Below are 17,650 nucleotides of genomic sequence, written 5' to 3' on the forward strand. Positions count from 1 at the left end.
CCCAGTAAAAACCTCCTGAACGATGAGCACTGGAGGAATCCAAACTGGGAGAGACTGACTGCAGTGACATCATTGCTCAGTCTTTTGTATTGTTTTAAATGAGAGACCTCTAGTGGTAAAAAGTTACTTATTGTACGTTTAAAATAACTATACCAATGCATCGCATTTGATTATTTTCCTGTATTTTAAATTTCCAAACAAACAATAAAACAACTGCCTCACATGTGACGACGCTTGAGTTTAAAACAAAAGACTCAAAACAGTAGAAGTTCTTTCCAATGAAAGCTCTAAAGTTCATGGAAACAATATGTGTCACAAGTTTCTGTATTTACAACTTTACTCTCGTCCTCCATGTCTGCCCAAATTATGTTGCTGTCAAGGCAGCTGGATTTGTGAGATCACAAGATCATGCAAGATTCCAGCCCTACATAGCCTGAATAGCTAGTATTGCCAAATCTCTGCAGGTGGACGCATTTCCAGTAGCACAGTGTACTGTCCTATCGCCCAACCCTACTAAGACGTGTGTAGCATTCCTCTCCGAGAAAAGAACTGCAGCATTTTGCAGTTTCTGTATGAAGCAAATATTGCACTTTCAATCATTTTTCAATGAGTTGTGTCGGCCCCTGCGGTCGCTGCCCAGGTCAGGAGGACAGGACGTCTTTCACACATCACTTCCTCTAAATCATAACAGACAGTGGAATCTGGTCCGCCCGCATCTGTTGGCACAAAAGGCCAGGGACATGGGAGCGATGAGTCTAGAGAAGCTGTCTGTCTGTCTGTCTGTCTGTCTTCCACCTGTCTTCTTAGAGCAGGGACATAAAGACAAACTGTCCTCTAATCTGTCGTCGGACTCTTACGGTGATGCCTCTGCATGTTGAAATTAGTCCTGCCTAGAAACACATCAAAAGACGAGCACAAATGTCGCTGGTGAGAGTAACCGGTGTTGACTTACTGTACAGTATATTATACCACTCAGGTGTGTGATTATGTGGCACCATTCAGATATCTAGTTACCATTTGATAAATGCTCTGACCTACATAGCCTTGTGTTTTTCACGCTGTGCTTTCAGGCATCAAGTGCTTTTAAATAGCATTTTTGTCTGTGCTGAATGTGTTGCAGCGAGGGAGGGCTCTCCCTCTTAACTACAGTGTCATATTTATTCACTTCTAATTAAGCCCTTTAATCTTCTCTCTTGTGAGGCTCGCTGCTCACATTTTAAAGCCCACAGGAGGAAAGACACGGAGAACCCTAAAGACATGCCTCCCTTCCTCGCTCGTGATTCGTTGATAGTCTTTCTGCTGCCTCCTCTTTAATAGATGTCTGATAAGGATCTAGTAATTTCCATGTTTCCTTTTCGCTTCAATTACAGTAGTGTACTGTGACACTTTGGCAGACACCAGATACGCGATACACTTGAAATACAGGGAGCTAAAGAGAGGGAATGCATTATAGAGAATTGTCAAACTTGGGTGCACACGTTGAAAGGGCTGTAGATGCTTTTTTATTAAAGAAGAAGGGTAGCTCAATCTGCATCCTCCAGATTCCTCTATTAGGGTGTACCCCACCTCTCGCCCAGGGTCAGCTGGGATAGGCTACAGCCCCCTTGTGCCCCCTAACAGGATAAGTGGTTACAGATAATGAATTAATGAATGAATTAATGAATGTTGCGCTGTTTATACCAGAGCTGATACTAACAGTTATTTTCACTATTGATTAATCTGCCCATTATTTGCTTGATTAATTGTTGTGTCTATAAAATGTCAGAAAAAAAGAAGGGCTGTCCCAAATACCATTTTATCTAAGATCACTTATCGTTGTTAGTAATCAAACGCAAATAATCAAAGCTGCAGACAGGGTTGGGGCTACTGAACATGATTCAGAAAGGACTCAGGAATTTTTCTGATCATGGATAAATTATAGGCCTACATAAGTGCTTGTAATAATAGCCTCCAAACCCAAGACAACACCTGAAAAAGCACCATGAAACAGAAGTGCAGAAACAGCGTACTAGCTCCAAATTCCCTCCAAAGCAGCTCAGCTGTGTTGTTAAACCTGTTAATAACTGTTGGGTAAAGTTAGCCCTGTCACTGTGTGTTTGGGGCAGACTCACCAACGGTTTCCAGTGCATAGCTCTCATGATGAATACAGAGAGAAAGAGACAGCAGGGAAAGGAGGGACTGAATGAAATAAGATTTTACCCATTTTAAATATTTAAAAAAAAAAAAAAAAAAAAAAGTTTATGTGAGGCAGGTAATGTTTATATAGTGTAGGGCTGCCACAAATAAATCAATGTATGGGAAACACTGACATTTATATTTGTTTATAATTTCTTTATTGTCATTCCCCCCCCACAAAACAACAAATATCTGAATCCCAGAATTGAAAACTGAATATCTTCTGGCTGAACAGATATCCGTTTACACAAATATTTGGGTTCAGCCCTAAAAAAGAGTGAAACATGCCCAAGGTGACGTCTTCAGATGGTGTTTTATCCAACAAACAGCCTCAAAAGTCCAAATCTATTCAGTATGACGTCAAGTATGACGAAGAAAAGCATCAAATTCTCACTTTTAAGAAGCATAAAACTAGGGATGCACCGAATATTCGGTAACCGAATATATTCAGCCGAATATTGCAAAAAAATTACACATTCGGTATTCTGTGGAATAAGTTAAAAGCAAGGCCAAATAATAGCGGCGTGTTTTGATAACGCAATCATACAGCGTGCCCTGACAGGCGAAGTAAAATGTCGGCAGTGTGGCGATCCGCCCGTCACGGCCCTCGCATTTGCGACTAAAAATAGTTTTGAGCGAGCAAAATAGGCTTAAATCATTCAGCACGCTGTGCGAGCAGCCTACAGATTTCAACCACCAGCAGAAACGAAAGGCGAATCCCACCGATTGTGGGTTGAACGGGGAACGGGATTGTGGGTTGAACGGGGATCACAGATACAGACAGTAACTTAATGCATTCCTGTCAAATACGGCTCCAATAATATCATTTTCTTGGCGTCATGGCTGCCCATAAGTACCTGAACAGCCGAGCCAGCCGAACACAGGTATGTGACGTGTCAGAGGAGAAACGAGCCTTTCACATTTCTCTCTTTCCGGCAGTAACGGCCCACAAACCTCACTGCACTTTAGGGACTGTCAGGGGAGGAGGGTGGCTGGTTGATTCTTATTTTATTTATTTATTTTATTTTGATCCCCCCTATGTTCATCACTTATTGATGCTGTTTTTGAAGTATGAATAAGATAATAAGTAATTTATTCCATTGAAATATCATTGATGTATTACAGAAAAATGACTTATCTTTTCATAAATGACAAAAGGCACATCTGCCTCATTTTTGCTGTGGTATCATGATACTACTCAGAACCATGATATTTTCATTGGTATCGCACAGTGGGTCCCAATATTGGTACCGTGACAACACTAATCTGGAGGGGGTTCATCTGAAAAAACTAATGAAAAACTAAACAATAATATTCGGTATTCGGTACTCGGTATTTGGCCAAGCGTTTAATATTATTCGGCTTCGGCTTCGGAATTTTCATTTCGGTGCATCCCTACATAAAACCAGCAGATGTTTGGCTTTTTTGCTTAAAAACAAACTATGTTTATTCGATTACAGAAGTACAACCTTGATTCCAGAAATGTTGGGACAGGGGCAAGAAAATACTGGAAGAGTTGTGGAATGCTCAGAAAACACCTGAAACATATCACAGGGACACACCGATTGATTAATCAATAAACTAACTAGCAGTCCATTGTCCGACTAATAATTTGCAGCTCTAGTTTACACAGATTTCTGTCATTCTATTAGGCAAAAGATCACGTCTATAGAACAATAGACTGTTGTGTGATAGAAGCCAGCGAACCTTGTTAGAGCGGAGGCATGCAGCATCTTACTGGACATTGAGCAACAGGGTTCAGAGGAACACGGTGTTCTTTGGGTAGTTTGTAAAAGCTTCATTCTGCCCATAACTTTCCTGATTAAAAGCTCAGCTATGGAAAGCTTATAAGCACTAACAAACTGGACTTCTGCATGCGTATCTGTGTGCACTCCACCTGAGAGCGAGGCGATGCACTTCCATGGACGGAAAGCAGAGTCAGCACGGTGCTATTATTAAACCTCTAGGTAGACGTGCACTGATTGTATTGGAATCGGCAGTGATCCATCTCCCGAGCACTTTTACTCAGGTCCACTTTTGATGCTGTGCCAGTATTGTTAAATGGCGTGCGCTCTGCACAGTATTCAGATTTTCCAGCAAGAGGAAAATGCCACGACTTGTTGAAATGCACGCTCATATGAGCAGCACCTTTTGTTGGCTGAGGGTCTTCAGTTGTATTGGCTTGTTGTTATATATAAGGCAGCTTCAGTTTGTTATCAGTATGGGCCTGTCATAATAAGTATGGTATGAACTTATATCATATACGGACAGCAGTGTATGGATATATGTTCTGTTTACAAACATATGTGTGTTTGTCATCAGAGCATCACCAACATTTTAGCCAACAGCAACAACAGAATAAACTGCAGGGATTTTCAGACCATTATAAGACTTTAACAGCATAACGTTAGCTTACTGATAGGGCACAATCCTCACTGTCGTAAGCTTGCCAACCCCTGGCAATGAGCCAAAACGTCTGTCGTTTGTAGTTTTACCCTCCAAGAACTCCGTAAATTAACCAGCAAACTGCACAGCTGTCCCAGGCTGTCCGTCCCCAGGAGCCGACTGCACCACACAGGCTGGATTACGGAGGTAACAATGGTGTTATCAGAACTTTACTCATCTATTAGTTGCAAGAGTTGCAATTTTTTAAATACTTTCTTGTATATATAATAAAAGGTATAAATTCCTTTTAAAGAATATGTGTAAAAAAAAAAAAAAAAAAAAAATCATATTCCAATTCTTCTGTCCGAATACTTTAAAGAATTAAAATAATAATAATAGTAATGCATTTTATTTATAGGCGCCTTTCAAAGCACTCAAGGACACCTTACAGGACACAAGCAGCAACGTGTCCATCGATCATAAAACCAAACAATTCTGTGATCTATAATAAATGTTAATAAAATGACTGGACAGAAATCATGATTATAAATATTAGGTATCATCATCATTGCAAGTCTCAATATGTGTGTCACCATTAAGTCAGACCGAATATACAGCTTGAAAAGACTTGCTTTCAGACAGGATTTGAAAGTGGAAAGGGAGGCAATATTGCGAATGTCGGAGGTGGGAGGGCAGAATGACTGAAGGCTGTAGAACCCATGGTAGTCAAGCGGGAAGATGGTGATGTGAGATGGACTGCAGAAGAGGATCTAAGAGTACGGGAGTTTAGATATGAAGGAGTTCAGACAGGTAGGAAGGGGCTTCATTAAAGTACATTGTCCTTTAAAAGGATGTACTTGCACTATTATGCTGTCATGTTATCACAATACTAATGGCATAATATGGTCTCAAAATGGCAATAATAATGTTTAACCCGATTATTTCTGGAACAGTATATTGTCCAACAAAATTAGTTATCCTGACAGTATAACAAGCACTTTAAATAGTGCTTGCATGGGCCAGTCTTCCTAAGAAAACATGAGGTTCTCCTGTGGGTCCTGAGCTGTTGCTATCTGTGGACCTCCACTCATAAAGCTCGCACACAGAGGGATCCTTTATCTTCAAGGTCATGTGGCTTGTTTTTCTTCTCTCCCCCGAGAGGGAGACAGAAGGGAGCATCAGTGCTCTCCACCCTCTCCTCTTTTTTCCACCTACCTTCAACTCTCCAATATCTTGCCAGACAGCCCCACCTCTAGGTCTTAAACAGTCAGGGTAGCACACTATCATCTTTTCTCCCATAAAATTAAGACCCCTTTAAAGTGGAAAATGGAATGTCTTCCTCTGCGTGAAGCGCACACAGCCCCAAGGCCACAGTTTGATGTGCATCTTTGATGAACTGGGAATTCTCCCGTGCACTTGCACAGCTGAGGACTGTGTTTTTGCAAATAGGCTGTCAGAGCAAGTGACTTAGATCTCTTCTTACTCTGTTTCATTTTTCGCCGCAAAGCGCTGCCTTGTGAGACTCGTGCTTAATAAGCCACACCTTACTGATGCCAGAAGTGTTTACTTGTTTGTTTTTGTCTCCCGATCCCCCTCCTAACCTGATTCATCTGTGACACGATTGTAAATATTAGAAATTTAGCTTTAATGCGTCAGTCACTAAATGCCCAGGGCTCGTGCCATTGTGTTTAGACAAATCCAGCGCAGCGTGGCGTACTATAAGAAAATAGTGTTCTAATTGTAAGCGGATTTAGACCCAAGCTGGTTTCAGGCAGTGAGACTGGAGCTCACAGTGGAGCGCACAAGGGGGTGGAGACTGTCTTACACACACACACACACACACACACACACCATTCTCTTCATCACTTACCCTCTCTGCTCTACCTCCTTCCCTTCCTCCTGTACGTCAGCTCTCTCTTTCGCTCTCCCTCCCTCCCCCTCCTTGTCTCCTCCCTCTGATTGGCCGACGGAGCAGCCAGCCAGCTTTCCCCTTCCCCCAGCTTCCAGAAGAATCTACGTCACACATCAGAGAGTCCCAACTGTATAACGATCGCCTTCATAACTATTATTATACATAGTGGCACAACCACAAAGTCCTCTGTTTTTAAGAGGAAATCACCTCTTAAAAATCAGTGGGGAGAACTGGCTGGGAATTATCTGCCGCCCCTAATAGAGTAATAATGACAAGAGGATAATAGTAGATCACAGTGAATGAAGGAGAGAGGGAGAGGAGAGGAGAGCACGGGAAGGTGGGGAGGGATGAAGCACAAGAGCGGAGAGGAAATGGAGCAGATGTAGAGAAATCCGATGAGAGCCGAGCTCCAGCTCTCGAGCTTCCCCCCTGATTCCTGAGCTGCAGGGAGAGGGAGACACGCAGACAGATGCGGGTGAAACAGGATCAGACCGACCAGACGGTGGTTGCAGCCCATAGAGGGGATGCGGTACTGGAGGCAAAAATTACTTAGGAAACCCCTGACCCCCCCGCACATGTATGACAGACATAAACATACACAGAAAAATGAGAAGTAATTGGCTGTTACATGTGAGCGAACATGTCTGTCAGTATTTACAAGGCTGTGTGAACGTATATTCCACGACACCATCCTGTCCTCTCCCCTCAGTGTGGGCCTCAGCATTACATAACTCTTTGTTTTTGTGTGTGTCGGGGCTGGCCGCATGTGTGCGAGTTATTCATTGCTTCACTGCACACACTCGGGACAGCAGCCAGTGGCGAAGCACTGCTCTTTATAACTCATTTAGGCCACACAAAGATTTTCTTTTTCTTTTGGTTGCTGCCTTGACAAGTTTTTTTTCTTCCTTCCTTTTCCGTCCTCCTGTATTTTATTACCAGCGAGAACTCAAAATACCATTTTGGCCGAGTGCACACTGCGTCCCCATCAGCTGATGTTTGGGTTTGTTCTCGTGCAGTATGTGTAGGTTTTAAACGCTTTTGTTGCATCCTGTTTACATTCTCGTTTACCAGCTTATTCTGTTATGTAATGAAATGTACTGAGGCGATTATCCGGTGTGCTTTGTGTCCCATGATGCATCTCACCCAGCAGCAGCTCTGTGACCCCGAGCTGATCATCCTGTTTGACTTAGTGGTGACCTCTAACCCTGTACTTCCTCATTCAGCTACAGTTTATTAGCCTGCTGAGGGCTTTACACTTGACAGCTTTGGCTCCTGTTTTTTGGCAATATTTAGAAAGGAAATTAAGTCACATTTATTGATTACAGTGTGCAAAATTTCATATTATAGTCATGGTAACCAAAATTATTGCAGTGATTAGTATTACCAGGGTGTAAAAAGGTGCTGAAAATGTTCAAAAAATACACATACACACTAGGGTTGCAGTGGTGTACCTGCGTCAATGTATACTGTGATATGAACATTGACGGTTATCATGTTTTTCACATCTGCTTATCTACGGTATTGAAAAAGACTGGACAGAGAATCTTATATTATTTAGTTTATTTTTCAGAAGGGAGATTTTTTTTCACATACTTTTTTTAATTTGTAAAAAAAACTTGTCTCAAGTTTCAATTATATTAACGTTTGTTCAACCCCAAAAAATTATTTTAAAAGGTCATTGTAATTTGTAATAATCAACTGTGAAACCATGATATTTTCGGAGACTGTTATTGTACCATGAAAATCTAGTATCGTTGCAACCCTAATACACATTGATAACATTTCAACAAGTTTTAAATTGAAAACCACAATTAAAATTAGAGATACTATGCACTTTTTACTTGCAATAAACACTATGTAAACATATAAAAAACATGTCAAATAAATATGCATTGATATCAAAGATGGCACCCTGTGGCAATGCATGTTGGAGACTGTTGCTAACCTTGGTCGATGCAGGACTTTACTGTTTTTCAAAACGTGATAATCAAACATGGGTTTAATGCAAATTAAAATATGACACAGTAACACTAACTGTAAAGAATTTTATAGTGATTTATTGTGAAACCGATAACTGTTTCACTGGTAAAGTGGAGCTTGTCTTTAAAGCAGCTACAAATGTTTTTATCAAATGATATTTATTTATGTGAGAGGCATCACTCATGGTGATGAACTTATACAGAGAACTGTCACCCGAAACTGAAGCTCCCCTCGGCTTTAGGGAGGTTTAATGTGAGTTTCAGTTCATGGTTTCGCTGTCTGGCCCGCAACTTTACTGTTTTGGTTTCTAATCGCTCTTGTGCTATTGGTTGTGGCCGCAACAGGCTACTGTTTGCTGTGAAAAAAGTGGTGAATATAGTGACACAGTTAGATGTTTTCCTCAGAAGTTTGTAAAAACCAAAAATCGAGCTAAAAGAGAGTGAATAGTAGACTTAAACTGGACTCCAAATGTATCATGTCTTTGCTTCGGCGCTGCAGAAGGTGTACACAAGTAGCTGTTTGCAAGTAAAGGCCCAGACACACCAAACCAACATCAAAGAACTAATGGTGATGAAGGTCTTACGTCGCCTGTGTCTCAGGAACATACCGCAAAGACTACAACCAATGGCCACTTAGCACGTACGTTCTGCTTCTGTGTGAGTAGAAATAAATCTACACATCAGCAGGTGGCAGAAGTCAGTATTCATCATTAAAGAAGCAAAACTGGAAGAGTGACAGGACAGATTGCTAATTAGCCAGTTAGCACATTAACAACACATATTTAATGTTCGCTAGCAAACTGCCAATCAGAATCACAGTGATTCTACTCACCAGTGGGCTCTGTTGCAGATCCATCATGCTGAATAAGCCCAAAAACAGCCGACAAGGGCGACTAGTAACAACAATAAACTGAGCTGCAGATGCTCACTAATGGCCTGACGTTGACTGACCATCGGCTCAGTGTGTCAGAGCCCTAACAAGTTTAAATTTTCAATTTTATGTTCACACCTTGTTTCCACTGCCCCCATGTGGCCAAAAAAAAACAGTCATTGCATGTTTAAGAAAGATGAACACAGAAAATTGTGTGTGTGTGTGTGTGTGTGTGTGTGTGTGTGTGTGTGAGAGAGAGAGAGAGAGAGAGAGCGGGAAAGTCACACTTTGTTGCTAAGGGTAACTAAAGCTAGTGGGACATGGGCACTTGGCTTCAGCAGCCACACGAGCAGTTAATAACTAACAGCTTTGGTAGAGCTCTGCGAGGTGATGATTTCAGGGGCCATAACCTGCCACAAACCATGAATAGCTTATGCTGATGGGGCTGAGCACTCTTTACAGTGCTGTCCTGATGGAGACAATAGCCCACAATAATGCAGCAGGCAGATCTCAGTCCATTATGTGGTACTTGACCTCTTCAACACTTGTAATCTGTGACCAGGCACCGTGGCAGACTGTGAAAGTTGTGTGTCTTGGCATCCCCGAAGGCTGAAGGTTTATTACAGTACCACCCTGAGATTATTACAGTTCTTTGGTTCTCCAAAGAGCTGCCATGTGTTTAGACTGACCACTGCCTAGCACCAAAATTCAGCCAGCCAGGAGAGACGGCAAAGCTTGTGCATTTCTCGTCATTTGCCTTTCTGAATTTAACATGATGGTCCTCATCCAGAAGTGACCATGGCTTTAAAAAGATGCAGCAGAGGAAATGCTCAGCCACAGCAGCTTTTAGAAAAGACTAAAGCTATGCTGATGATTGGTTTTATTTTGTATATGCGCTAGGAAAGCAACTAACAGCAATCTAATGTTTTTTGGTTCTTTTTTAAAATGTAAAATATAATGACAAATCTGTAGTTTCTTTTTGCCTTATCAGTCAATAATTGTTTTGTCACTAGCGTGCGCTCAACTCTGCTTTTCCTAACGCTCCTTTCCCTCCCTCATCCCTGCATTTCTGCTCCCCACCACCACCACCCCCTCACCTTCACAGTGCCAGACTCTGCCAAGCTCGACCCCACCCCTCCTCTTCCCCCCGTCAACCCCAGTGCCGTCCCGTCTGTACCCCCAAGCAGTGGCAATGGCAAGCGCGCCCCCTCTGGAGGTCAGCCGCAGACAGCACAGCAGCCCCAGACTCTGCTCCAGCAGCGCTACCCGCCAAGAGAGGTGCCCCCACGCTTCCGCCAGCAGGAGCACAAGCAGCTGTTGAAGAGGGGCCAGCCTCTGCCCTCCGGGACTCTGCCTCTCACCACCACGGGACGTTCCGCCACTACTGAACCTGCAGCAGCAGTAGCCATACACTCCTCTCCCTCCTGCTCCTCTTCCTCCACAGCCAGCCTGCCTACAGGTCAGCCGAGACACTCTGTTGGCAAATCACTATCTCTGAATCCTTTTTTTTTTGTTTTGTTTTTGCAAAAGCTTTTCAGAGGGAGTGTAGTTTTATTTATGTATGGCAGTAGGGGTTGCTGCAGGAGAGGAGAAGGTTGTTGTGAATCACTGTCAGGGTACTGGTTGTCTGAGGTTGTCTTTACTGAGAGTACTGAGTGGAATTCAGTAGCAAACAGGGTAGTTGTAAGCTGGGCAGACACTGTGCTTTATTAGTAGTCACACTACAAGCTAGTTCTGTTCAATAATCACAAAAATCCAAAGCACAGTTATTGTGGTCAATTTTTAGGTCACATTTATTTGCCATGATTACTCATTGACCTCGGAAACATCATGCGTTTAAGAGCTTCAAAATACTTTTAACAGTGAATTATCTTGAACTTGAAAACAGATAAATGGAATAACATATACACATTGCAAGAGGAGAAGGGGAGAGCTTGTGCAAATGGCTGACAAGCTGTGGAGTAGGATTACTCTGAACAATGTGCACAGGAATGAATACAATATCTGTGAAAATATTTCTCACTTCTTTCCCTGTTGGTCTGAACAAGATGCTACATTTGCCAGTAGTCACTTTTTAGAAGTAAAAGGGAGAGGGTCTGAAAAGTTGCAAAGTCTAGCAAGTAAGTCACCACGGTGGGAACACTGAGTGCACCTCTGTAAAGGAAAGGGTACACTGGATTTAGAACACAAAACAAAACAAGAGCATAATTGCGAAATGGAATGCAGCAGAATTATCGTTTCATCTCAAACATCCTGTTTTCATGATTGTTGCAAGCCAAAGTTGTGATTGAAAATGAAATGAAATTATTTGCCCTGCACTGCTACAAGCTTTAAGGTACTGTGCGTAACTTTTTATATATATCATTTTTTATTGCCAATAGGTGAACGGATTGTAATGTAACTTAAAAAACTGAGACCCCCTGCCAACTTTCTCGGTTGCCTATAACAGCCTGTGGACTTACTTAAATGTTAAGGGCCTAATTTTCCAGGAAGATCCAAAAGATTTGATAAACCTTAAATAAGAAATCTTTTTCTGGCAGAAAGTCCTCAAGGCAAACTTCTCAGCTTCGCTACAGAGCTACAGTGAGCACCAGTAAGCTAACGTTAGCTAAGAAATGGAGTCTGCTCACATCAACAAACAATAAGCACCCACTACAGCACAGAGTCTACACATGCTGTGTTTCCCAAAGTACATTTTGCAGCAGCAGCTTCACTTACCGCTGAGATTTGCGCTGGCTGAATTCGAGCTGTTACAGCTGCTGACTGAAGGTCCATCTCCGGGGATGCCTTCTGTTTTCCTCTGGCAGATGTAATCTCTGAGTGGAAAGACAGAGGGTGTGGTAACTATGATCTCATTTGTGATCTGATAAACAGTAAATTCATCAAATGTAGCATTCCATATCATGTTTTCAGTTAGTCTCTGTTGTGGCCAGATGGAGGTGCTCCGTCATGGCTATGGAGGATGCTGACCACAGATCACATAACAGCCTCAGAGAGAGGTGTCACTATAGACAGTTCTCTGAAAGTTTTGTTATCTCCACAGCCAGATAACAAAAGCCTCACATAGGGTATATCTGTACACATGATGTCATCATTCTCATTTACAACCCATCCTGACAGCTGTTTGACTTACATCAGCTGTGCCCAGGAGTGATGCACCTGTAGAGCACTGGGAAGGCACTTGCATCACAGGTGCTGCTGTTTATTTTCGCTCTGCCTCTGCCTTACTGGGAATTAGAAACGGGGATAGAGGAATACAGAGGTAGAGGATGGAGAGTAAACACAGCTGGTTATCTCTGCGGCTTCGCATGTCACAGTAAACCAGGTTCTTATGTTTTTCCAAGTGGTAAAGGTCTATTCTCTTTATGAAGTATCATGTCATCTTTGAAGATGATGATGTTGAAAATCCTTTTTCGGGCACCTGGCACTTTTCATTGTCTGCGAGGGAAAACAGATTTTTACCATAAGTGTGTCTGAGCATCTTCCAATCTCTCTGATGCTGTTTGAATGCAGCACTATCTCCATGGCGATGAGATGTTTACCCTTTCCTCCTTTCTTTCTCCTCCTCCTCCTCCTCCTCCTCCTCCCTCTCATCATCATCCTCCCACTCTCTGTTGAGCGTTGCTGACCAGCCCTACAGTATTTCCTGCCTTTGGAGGAGGAGCCGTGTAGAGCAAGCTAGTTGGCCGGGCGCCTCAGTGGGCCTGACCTGGCACTGATAGAAAGACCGAGTGAGAAGGAAAGAAAGAAAGAAAGAAAGAAGGAGAGAGCGAGCATGGCAGAGGTCCAGTACTGTGGGCTGAAGTGACTCATGGCTTACGGTAAAAGCTGCTGCTTCTCTCCGCCCCTCTCTGGCAGGCCTGCTCCACTCTGCTTTTGCTCTCTGCGCGACTTTGAACTGACTGATTACATTAGGACAGACAGACAGACAGACAGACAGACAGACAGACGGGAGGACCTTCCAGACTGAGAGACAGATACTATAGTGGGAGATTTTCATACGTATACCTAGCTGAACTGGTGCAAAGAGAAGTTTTGCACATGAGCACCACACTCTACCTCCCTTTACAATCTGTCTCTTCAATCATCAAATGTCTCGTTGAAAACCTTCAGGTTTGAAAAATATACAACAGTGTTATTCAGCACGCGTACAGAGCGCCACAGGTAGACCCGCCTACATCACTGTGCCTGCAGCCCTGTCTGCTGATAGAACAATTGCTCCCCTCCCTACTTTCATTTCTTGCTGATAACTAACAGTAGAGGCACACTAGCTGCATTCATTCCCTTCGCTCTCCCCTCTTCTCTCCATCCGCTGACTCCACCTCGCCTCACCCCGTCTTTCATTACCCGGTCACATGTCGGCTCTCTTGAAAAGCGCGGCCGATAAACGTGGCCTGTGTGTCCACGTTTATACATGTGCATAAAAACAAACATTCCCTTCCTCTGCAGTCGTAAGGCTCAGACACACCAAACCGACATCAAAGAGCTGGTGGCGATGAAGGCCAACAAACACACAGCGTGGACTACAGCCAACTGCCATCTAGCACGTATGTTCTGCACCTGTGTGAGAGGAAATAACTCAATATACCAGTAGGCGGCAGTAGTCTGTGTTCATCATTCAAAAAGGGAAATCAGAAAACCGACAGGAAGGATTTAAGACACTTGTTCGCCAGTTAGCACTTAAACAACTGTCCCTGCTCTGTTTGACACATACAGCAATATGTGGAATTTATACTTCTGCATTGAATGCGTTGCCTTGCCGTAGCTACAGCGCAGGCTCTATGTCATAACCCATGCTGTAGCCTGGCGTGCACCTCCCCAGAAATGTAACTACACTTCACGTTGATGCAGACCTCCTGTCTTTTTTTTGTAAGCTGAAACCATTTCCCTCAGTGGAAACGAAGCTTTTATTTACGTTTAATTCACAGATAAGAAACAGTAAATTGTGAAGACAATAAAGCCTCCACAAATATGTAATTTTAAGGATTTATGGTGGCTTCATATGAGCAGAGGAAATCTCTGCTTGTCACTAGATTCATTTATACAATGTAAAATGCCATAGGCTCGTGCTAAAAACGTAAGCATGTTGTATTTGTTTGGAAAACATGTTTAGAATAAGACAGTTGTTTTGTCAGTGAACCTTGTGAGTTGTAACGGAGCCAAATTATGTTCCATTACCTTTGTTAAATGTTGCTGTTGTCCCTGGCTTCAGTTGAGAAGAGGGAAAGATCGCCAGCCACTAGGCTAATTTTTACAATGGAAAATGCCATAGGCTTGTGCTAAAAATATTAGCATATTGTATTTGTGGGGAAAATGTGTCCAGATAAAGAAAAGTGTTTGTCTGTGAATGTCGCGAGTTATAGTGAAGCTGATTTGTGTACTGGTGTTTGAGATTGTCTCTATTAAGCCATGTTTAATATGTGTTTTTGGTGTGTTTTGAATCAACCAAACTTCACAGCAATTCACAGAAGAGTGACACCGCACAAGTATAAATGCTCACAACGGTGTAGGCTACAGTGTAGGGTCTGCCGCACAAGTATAAATCCCGCCTTACTCCGTTGTAAAGGCAAGCAGCAGCAGCAGCAGCAACCACCAGCTTTTAATGGTCAGGGTTCAAGACAAGAGTTTACATTTTTATATAGATATAAATAAATACTCTTAATTAAGATGAAAGTGCTCCTCATTGAGTCTATTTAGTTAAAAGACCTGGAAAATTCCTTTTTTATTCACTCAAATGAAGTGCATTTAATAGTCTTTGTGTGGCAATAATGCAGCAATCCAGCCTTCTCTGACTTGTTTTTTTTGACTGTTAACTAATCACATTAGCTTTTATTCCTATAATGTGTCGGCTTTAGCACTTGAGATTTATAGCTGCTCCCTTTTGCATTGGTCTAACACCCCCTAGTTAAAGCCCATAAAGCAATGATAAAGGTTTTATGTACCAGTAGGTATTGTACTCGCTAAGCACAACAGAGGCCAACACCAACAAACAACATCTTGATGTAAAACAGGCCGTGTCAAGTGAAAGAACAGTGCAGCTAATGTGCTAATAGCTCGTCTAGTGGGGAACAGAGAGAGTGTATGCATGCTAGACTTGATGTGCTCTTTAAGTCTGCTGATGATGCTGTAAAAGAGCCTTGGGAATCCCCTCAAAGAGGACTGGGACGTCTTGTGATGTGATTAAACATCAGCTCTCTGTTAACCACAAATGTTCAGCGCTCACTCTTTCTCTTTTCTATTTCTCCTCGCCTCACTCTGTGCCCCTGCTCCTCTCGCTCTCGCTGCTGCGCTCGTTGTTCTCTGATGCACACATGCTCACCTCCTCCACCTCCGCTATACCAACACCGCAGCTCACACATACCCTCGTTGGCCCCAGGGCAGCCGGGATTAGTCAGGCTGCACATACTATATGTAAGTCTGTCAATCTTCCTATTATTATAGCTTTCTCCCAATGTTGCCTTTTGCTTGGCTAACAATCCATATCCTAGGGCCCTTTCATGTAGGAGGCGTGAGAGTGCAGGCTATTTTAAGACTGGCACGCTGGAGAAAGCCCTTGACCTGGTTTATCCTTTAGAGGAGGAGGAGAAAGAGGATACTCGCAGGCAAACATGACCACCAGATGTCTTAGATGTGTACTTTTTAAAAGACATGTTCTGTCCCTCTGTTAGTCTTTTCCCCTGAGATAATAACATCCCACTTATACCAAAGAATCTGCAAAGAAAGCGTCCATAAGAAACACAGTTTCTTGCATATATTTCTGTGCAGTCCCTGTCATTAAGTTGCCATTGTTTGTTCCAGGATGAATACAGTTTAGGTAACAGCTAACAAACTATCTGTGCCACTCCAGCACATTCCCAACAGTAGCAGTAACAAAAGGGTGCAGAGTGTTGTGTCTGTGCTAGGCCTTAAAGGACTCTACTGGTTCGGTTTACAGCTGATGGCAGCTATTCTGCACTCGACCCTCTCAGAACCTTAAACAGGACCTATTATGCTTGTTTTGAGATTCATACTTGTATTTTGGTTTTCTACCAGAACATGCTACATGGTAATCAGTTTACTATTAAATATGACAAAGAAAAGCATCAAATCAGCACATCTGAGATGCAAGAGCCAGTGAAAGTTGGGCATATTTGCCTGAAAATGATTAATCAGTTATCAGTTCTTTTAGCTGCCAATTAGTTCTCCATCTTTTCATTTTGTGCTACTCCTACACAGTTATGGGCACCAAATCAAAAACAATAGAGACATGGCGATTGCGATCATTAAACACAGAGTGAGCACATTCCTGGGAGGTTCATGTCTTTATGTGTGTGCGCGTCTGTCAGAGCGCTCATTCATCTGGTTGGCAGCATGCATTGTCAGCTCTGTACTATCCAGTCTCTCTGCCCCTCGGGGACTTCATTAAGCCAGGATCAGTCCAGCTGAGGCCCGCACAGCCCTCCTAGATTACTTCCTACTTCCATCTCTCAACATCCATCTCTGTCTTTGTGTTTTCATTCCTCATGATCCCTCTTTACCTGACCCTTGTATCCCCCCTTCCTCTTACACACACACACACACACACACACAGACACACACACCTGAGTACACTTACATGCCGTACATGCATGTCCACTTGTTATGTAAAATGATAAAAGTTAGGGGGGAAGGAAAGCATGAAAGGTTTGCCTGCTGAGCTGTGCATTCAGGAAGTAATGCGTGTGTTGTGGTTATATTGTTCGCCAGTGTGTATACAACCAGACAGTAGATGCAGTGTCCGCACTGTGTGTATGTTAACACACAAAGGAACGAGTGGCCATGCAGCAGCACGGCATGACCTCACCGCATGTTAGGTCCTCGCAGTGGAGAGGCACAGGGGGCTGAACTTCAGCCATAAAGGGACTCTGTTCTCTACTAAACATTGACTTATTGTGTTGTTGCGTGGGCGCAGGGATCATTTGTAAACAATACCAGCCTTGATCCAGGGGACTGCTGCCCTTTTTTTTATTCTTTTGCTGAGCGCCCAGCTCCAGTTATCCTCCTCCCACCACATCTATTAAGTCTAATGCATGTCTTCCTTTGCTGTCTCCCTTTGCAACCTCTTTCACCTCCATAGCTCCCATGCAATGTTTGGGACCAGATCATCAGTCGCTAACCGTGACCTGAGACAAGATCCATATGAGATTGCTCATTTCATGTTGTTGAAAGCATCCCATGAAGCAGCAGTTTTCAATCCAAAGCTTCTCATGATCCCAACATTTCTGACTCACAGTCATACTTTTAACCAAAAATCTGTCATCTTGTGTGATCTGATGATCCTCATGCTTGTACATAAACGCGTGCATGTGT

General features: G+C 42.9%; 1 protein-coding gene across 5 annotated transcripts in view; it reads left to right on the forward strand.

The window, feature by feature from the left end:
• Positions 1-17,650, forward strand: part of tnrc6c1 (trinucleotide repeat containing adaptor 6C1) — a 59,815-nt gene that overhangs the window by 18,553 nt on the left and 23,612 nt on the right. For 4 of the 5 annotated variants that reach the window (XM_049560438.1, XM_049560439.1, XM_049560440.1 and 1 more), the window contains exon 4: positions 10,428-10,781. The exons of the other annotated variant lie outside the window; for it this stretch is intronic. In XM_049560438.1, coding sequence (XP_049416395.1) covers positions 10,428-10,781 — 354 coding nt within the window. The remainder of the gene's footprint in view (positions 1-10,427; positions 10,782-17,650) is intronic. 5 annotated transcript variants of the gene reach the window in all.

This window comes from Epinephelus fuscoguttatus, linkage group LG19, assembly GCF_011397635.1.
Source record: "Epinephelus fuscoguttatus linkage group LG19, E.fuscoguttatus.final_Chr_v1".
Lineage (NCBI taxonomy): Eukaryota > Metazoa > Chordata > Actinopteri > Perciformes > Serranidae > Epinephelus > Epinephelus fuscoguttatus.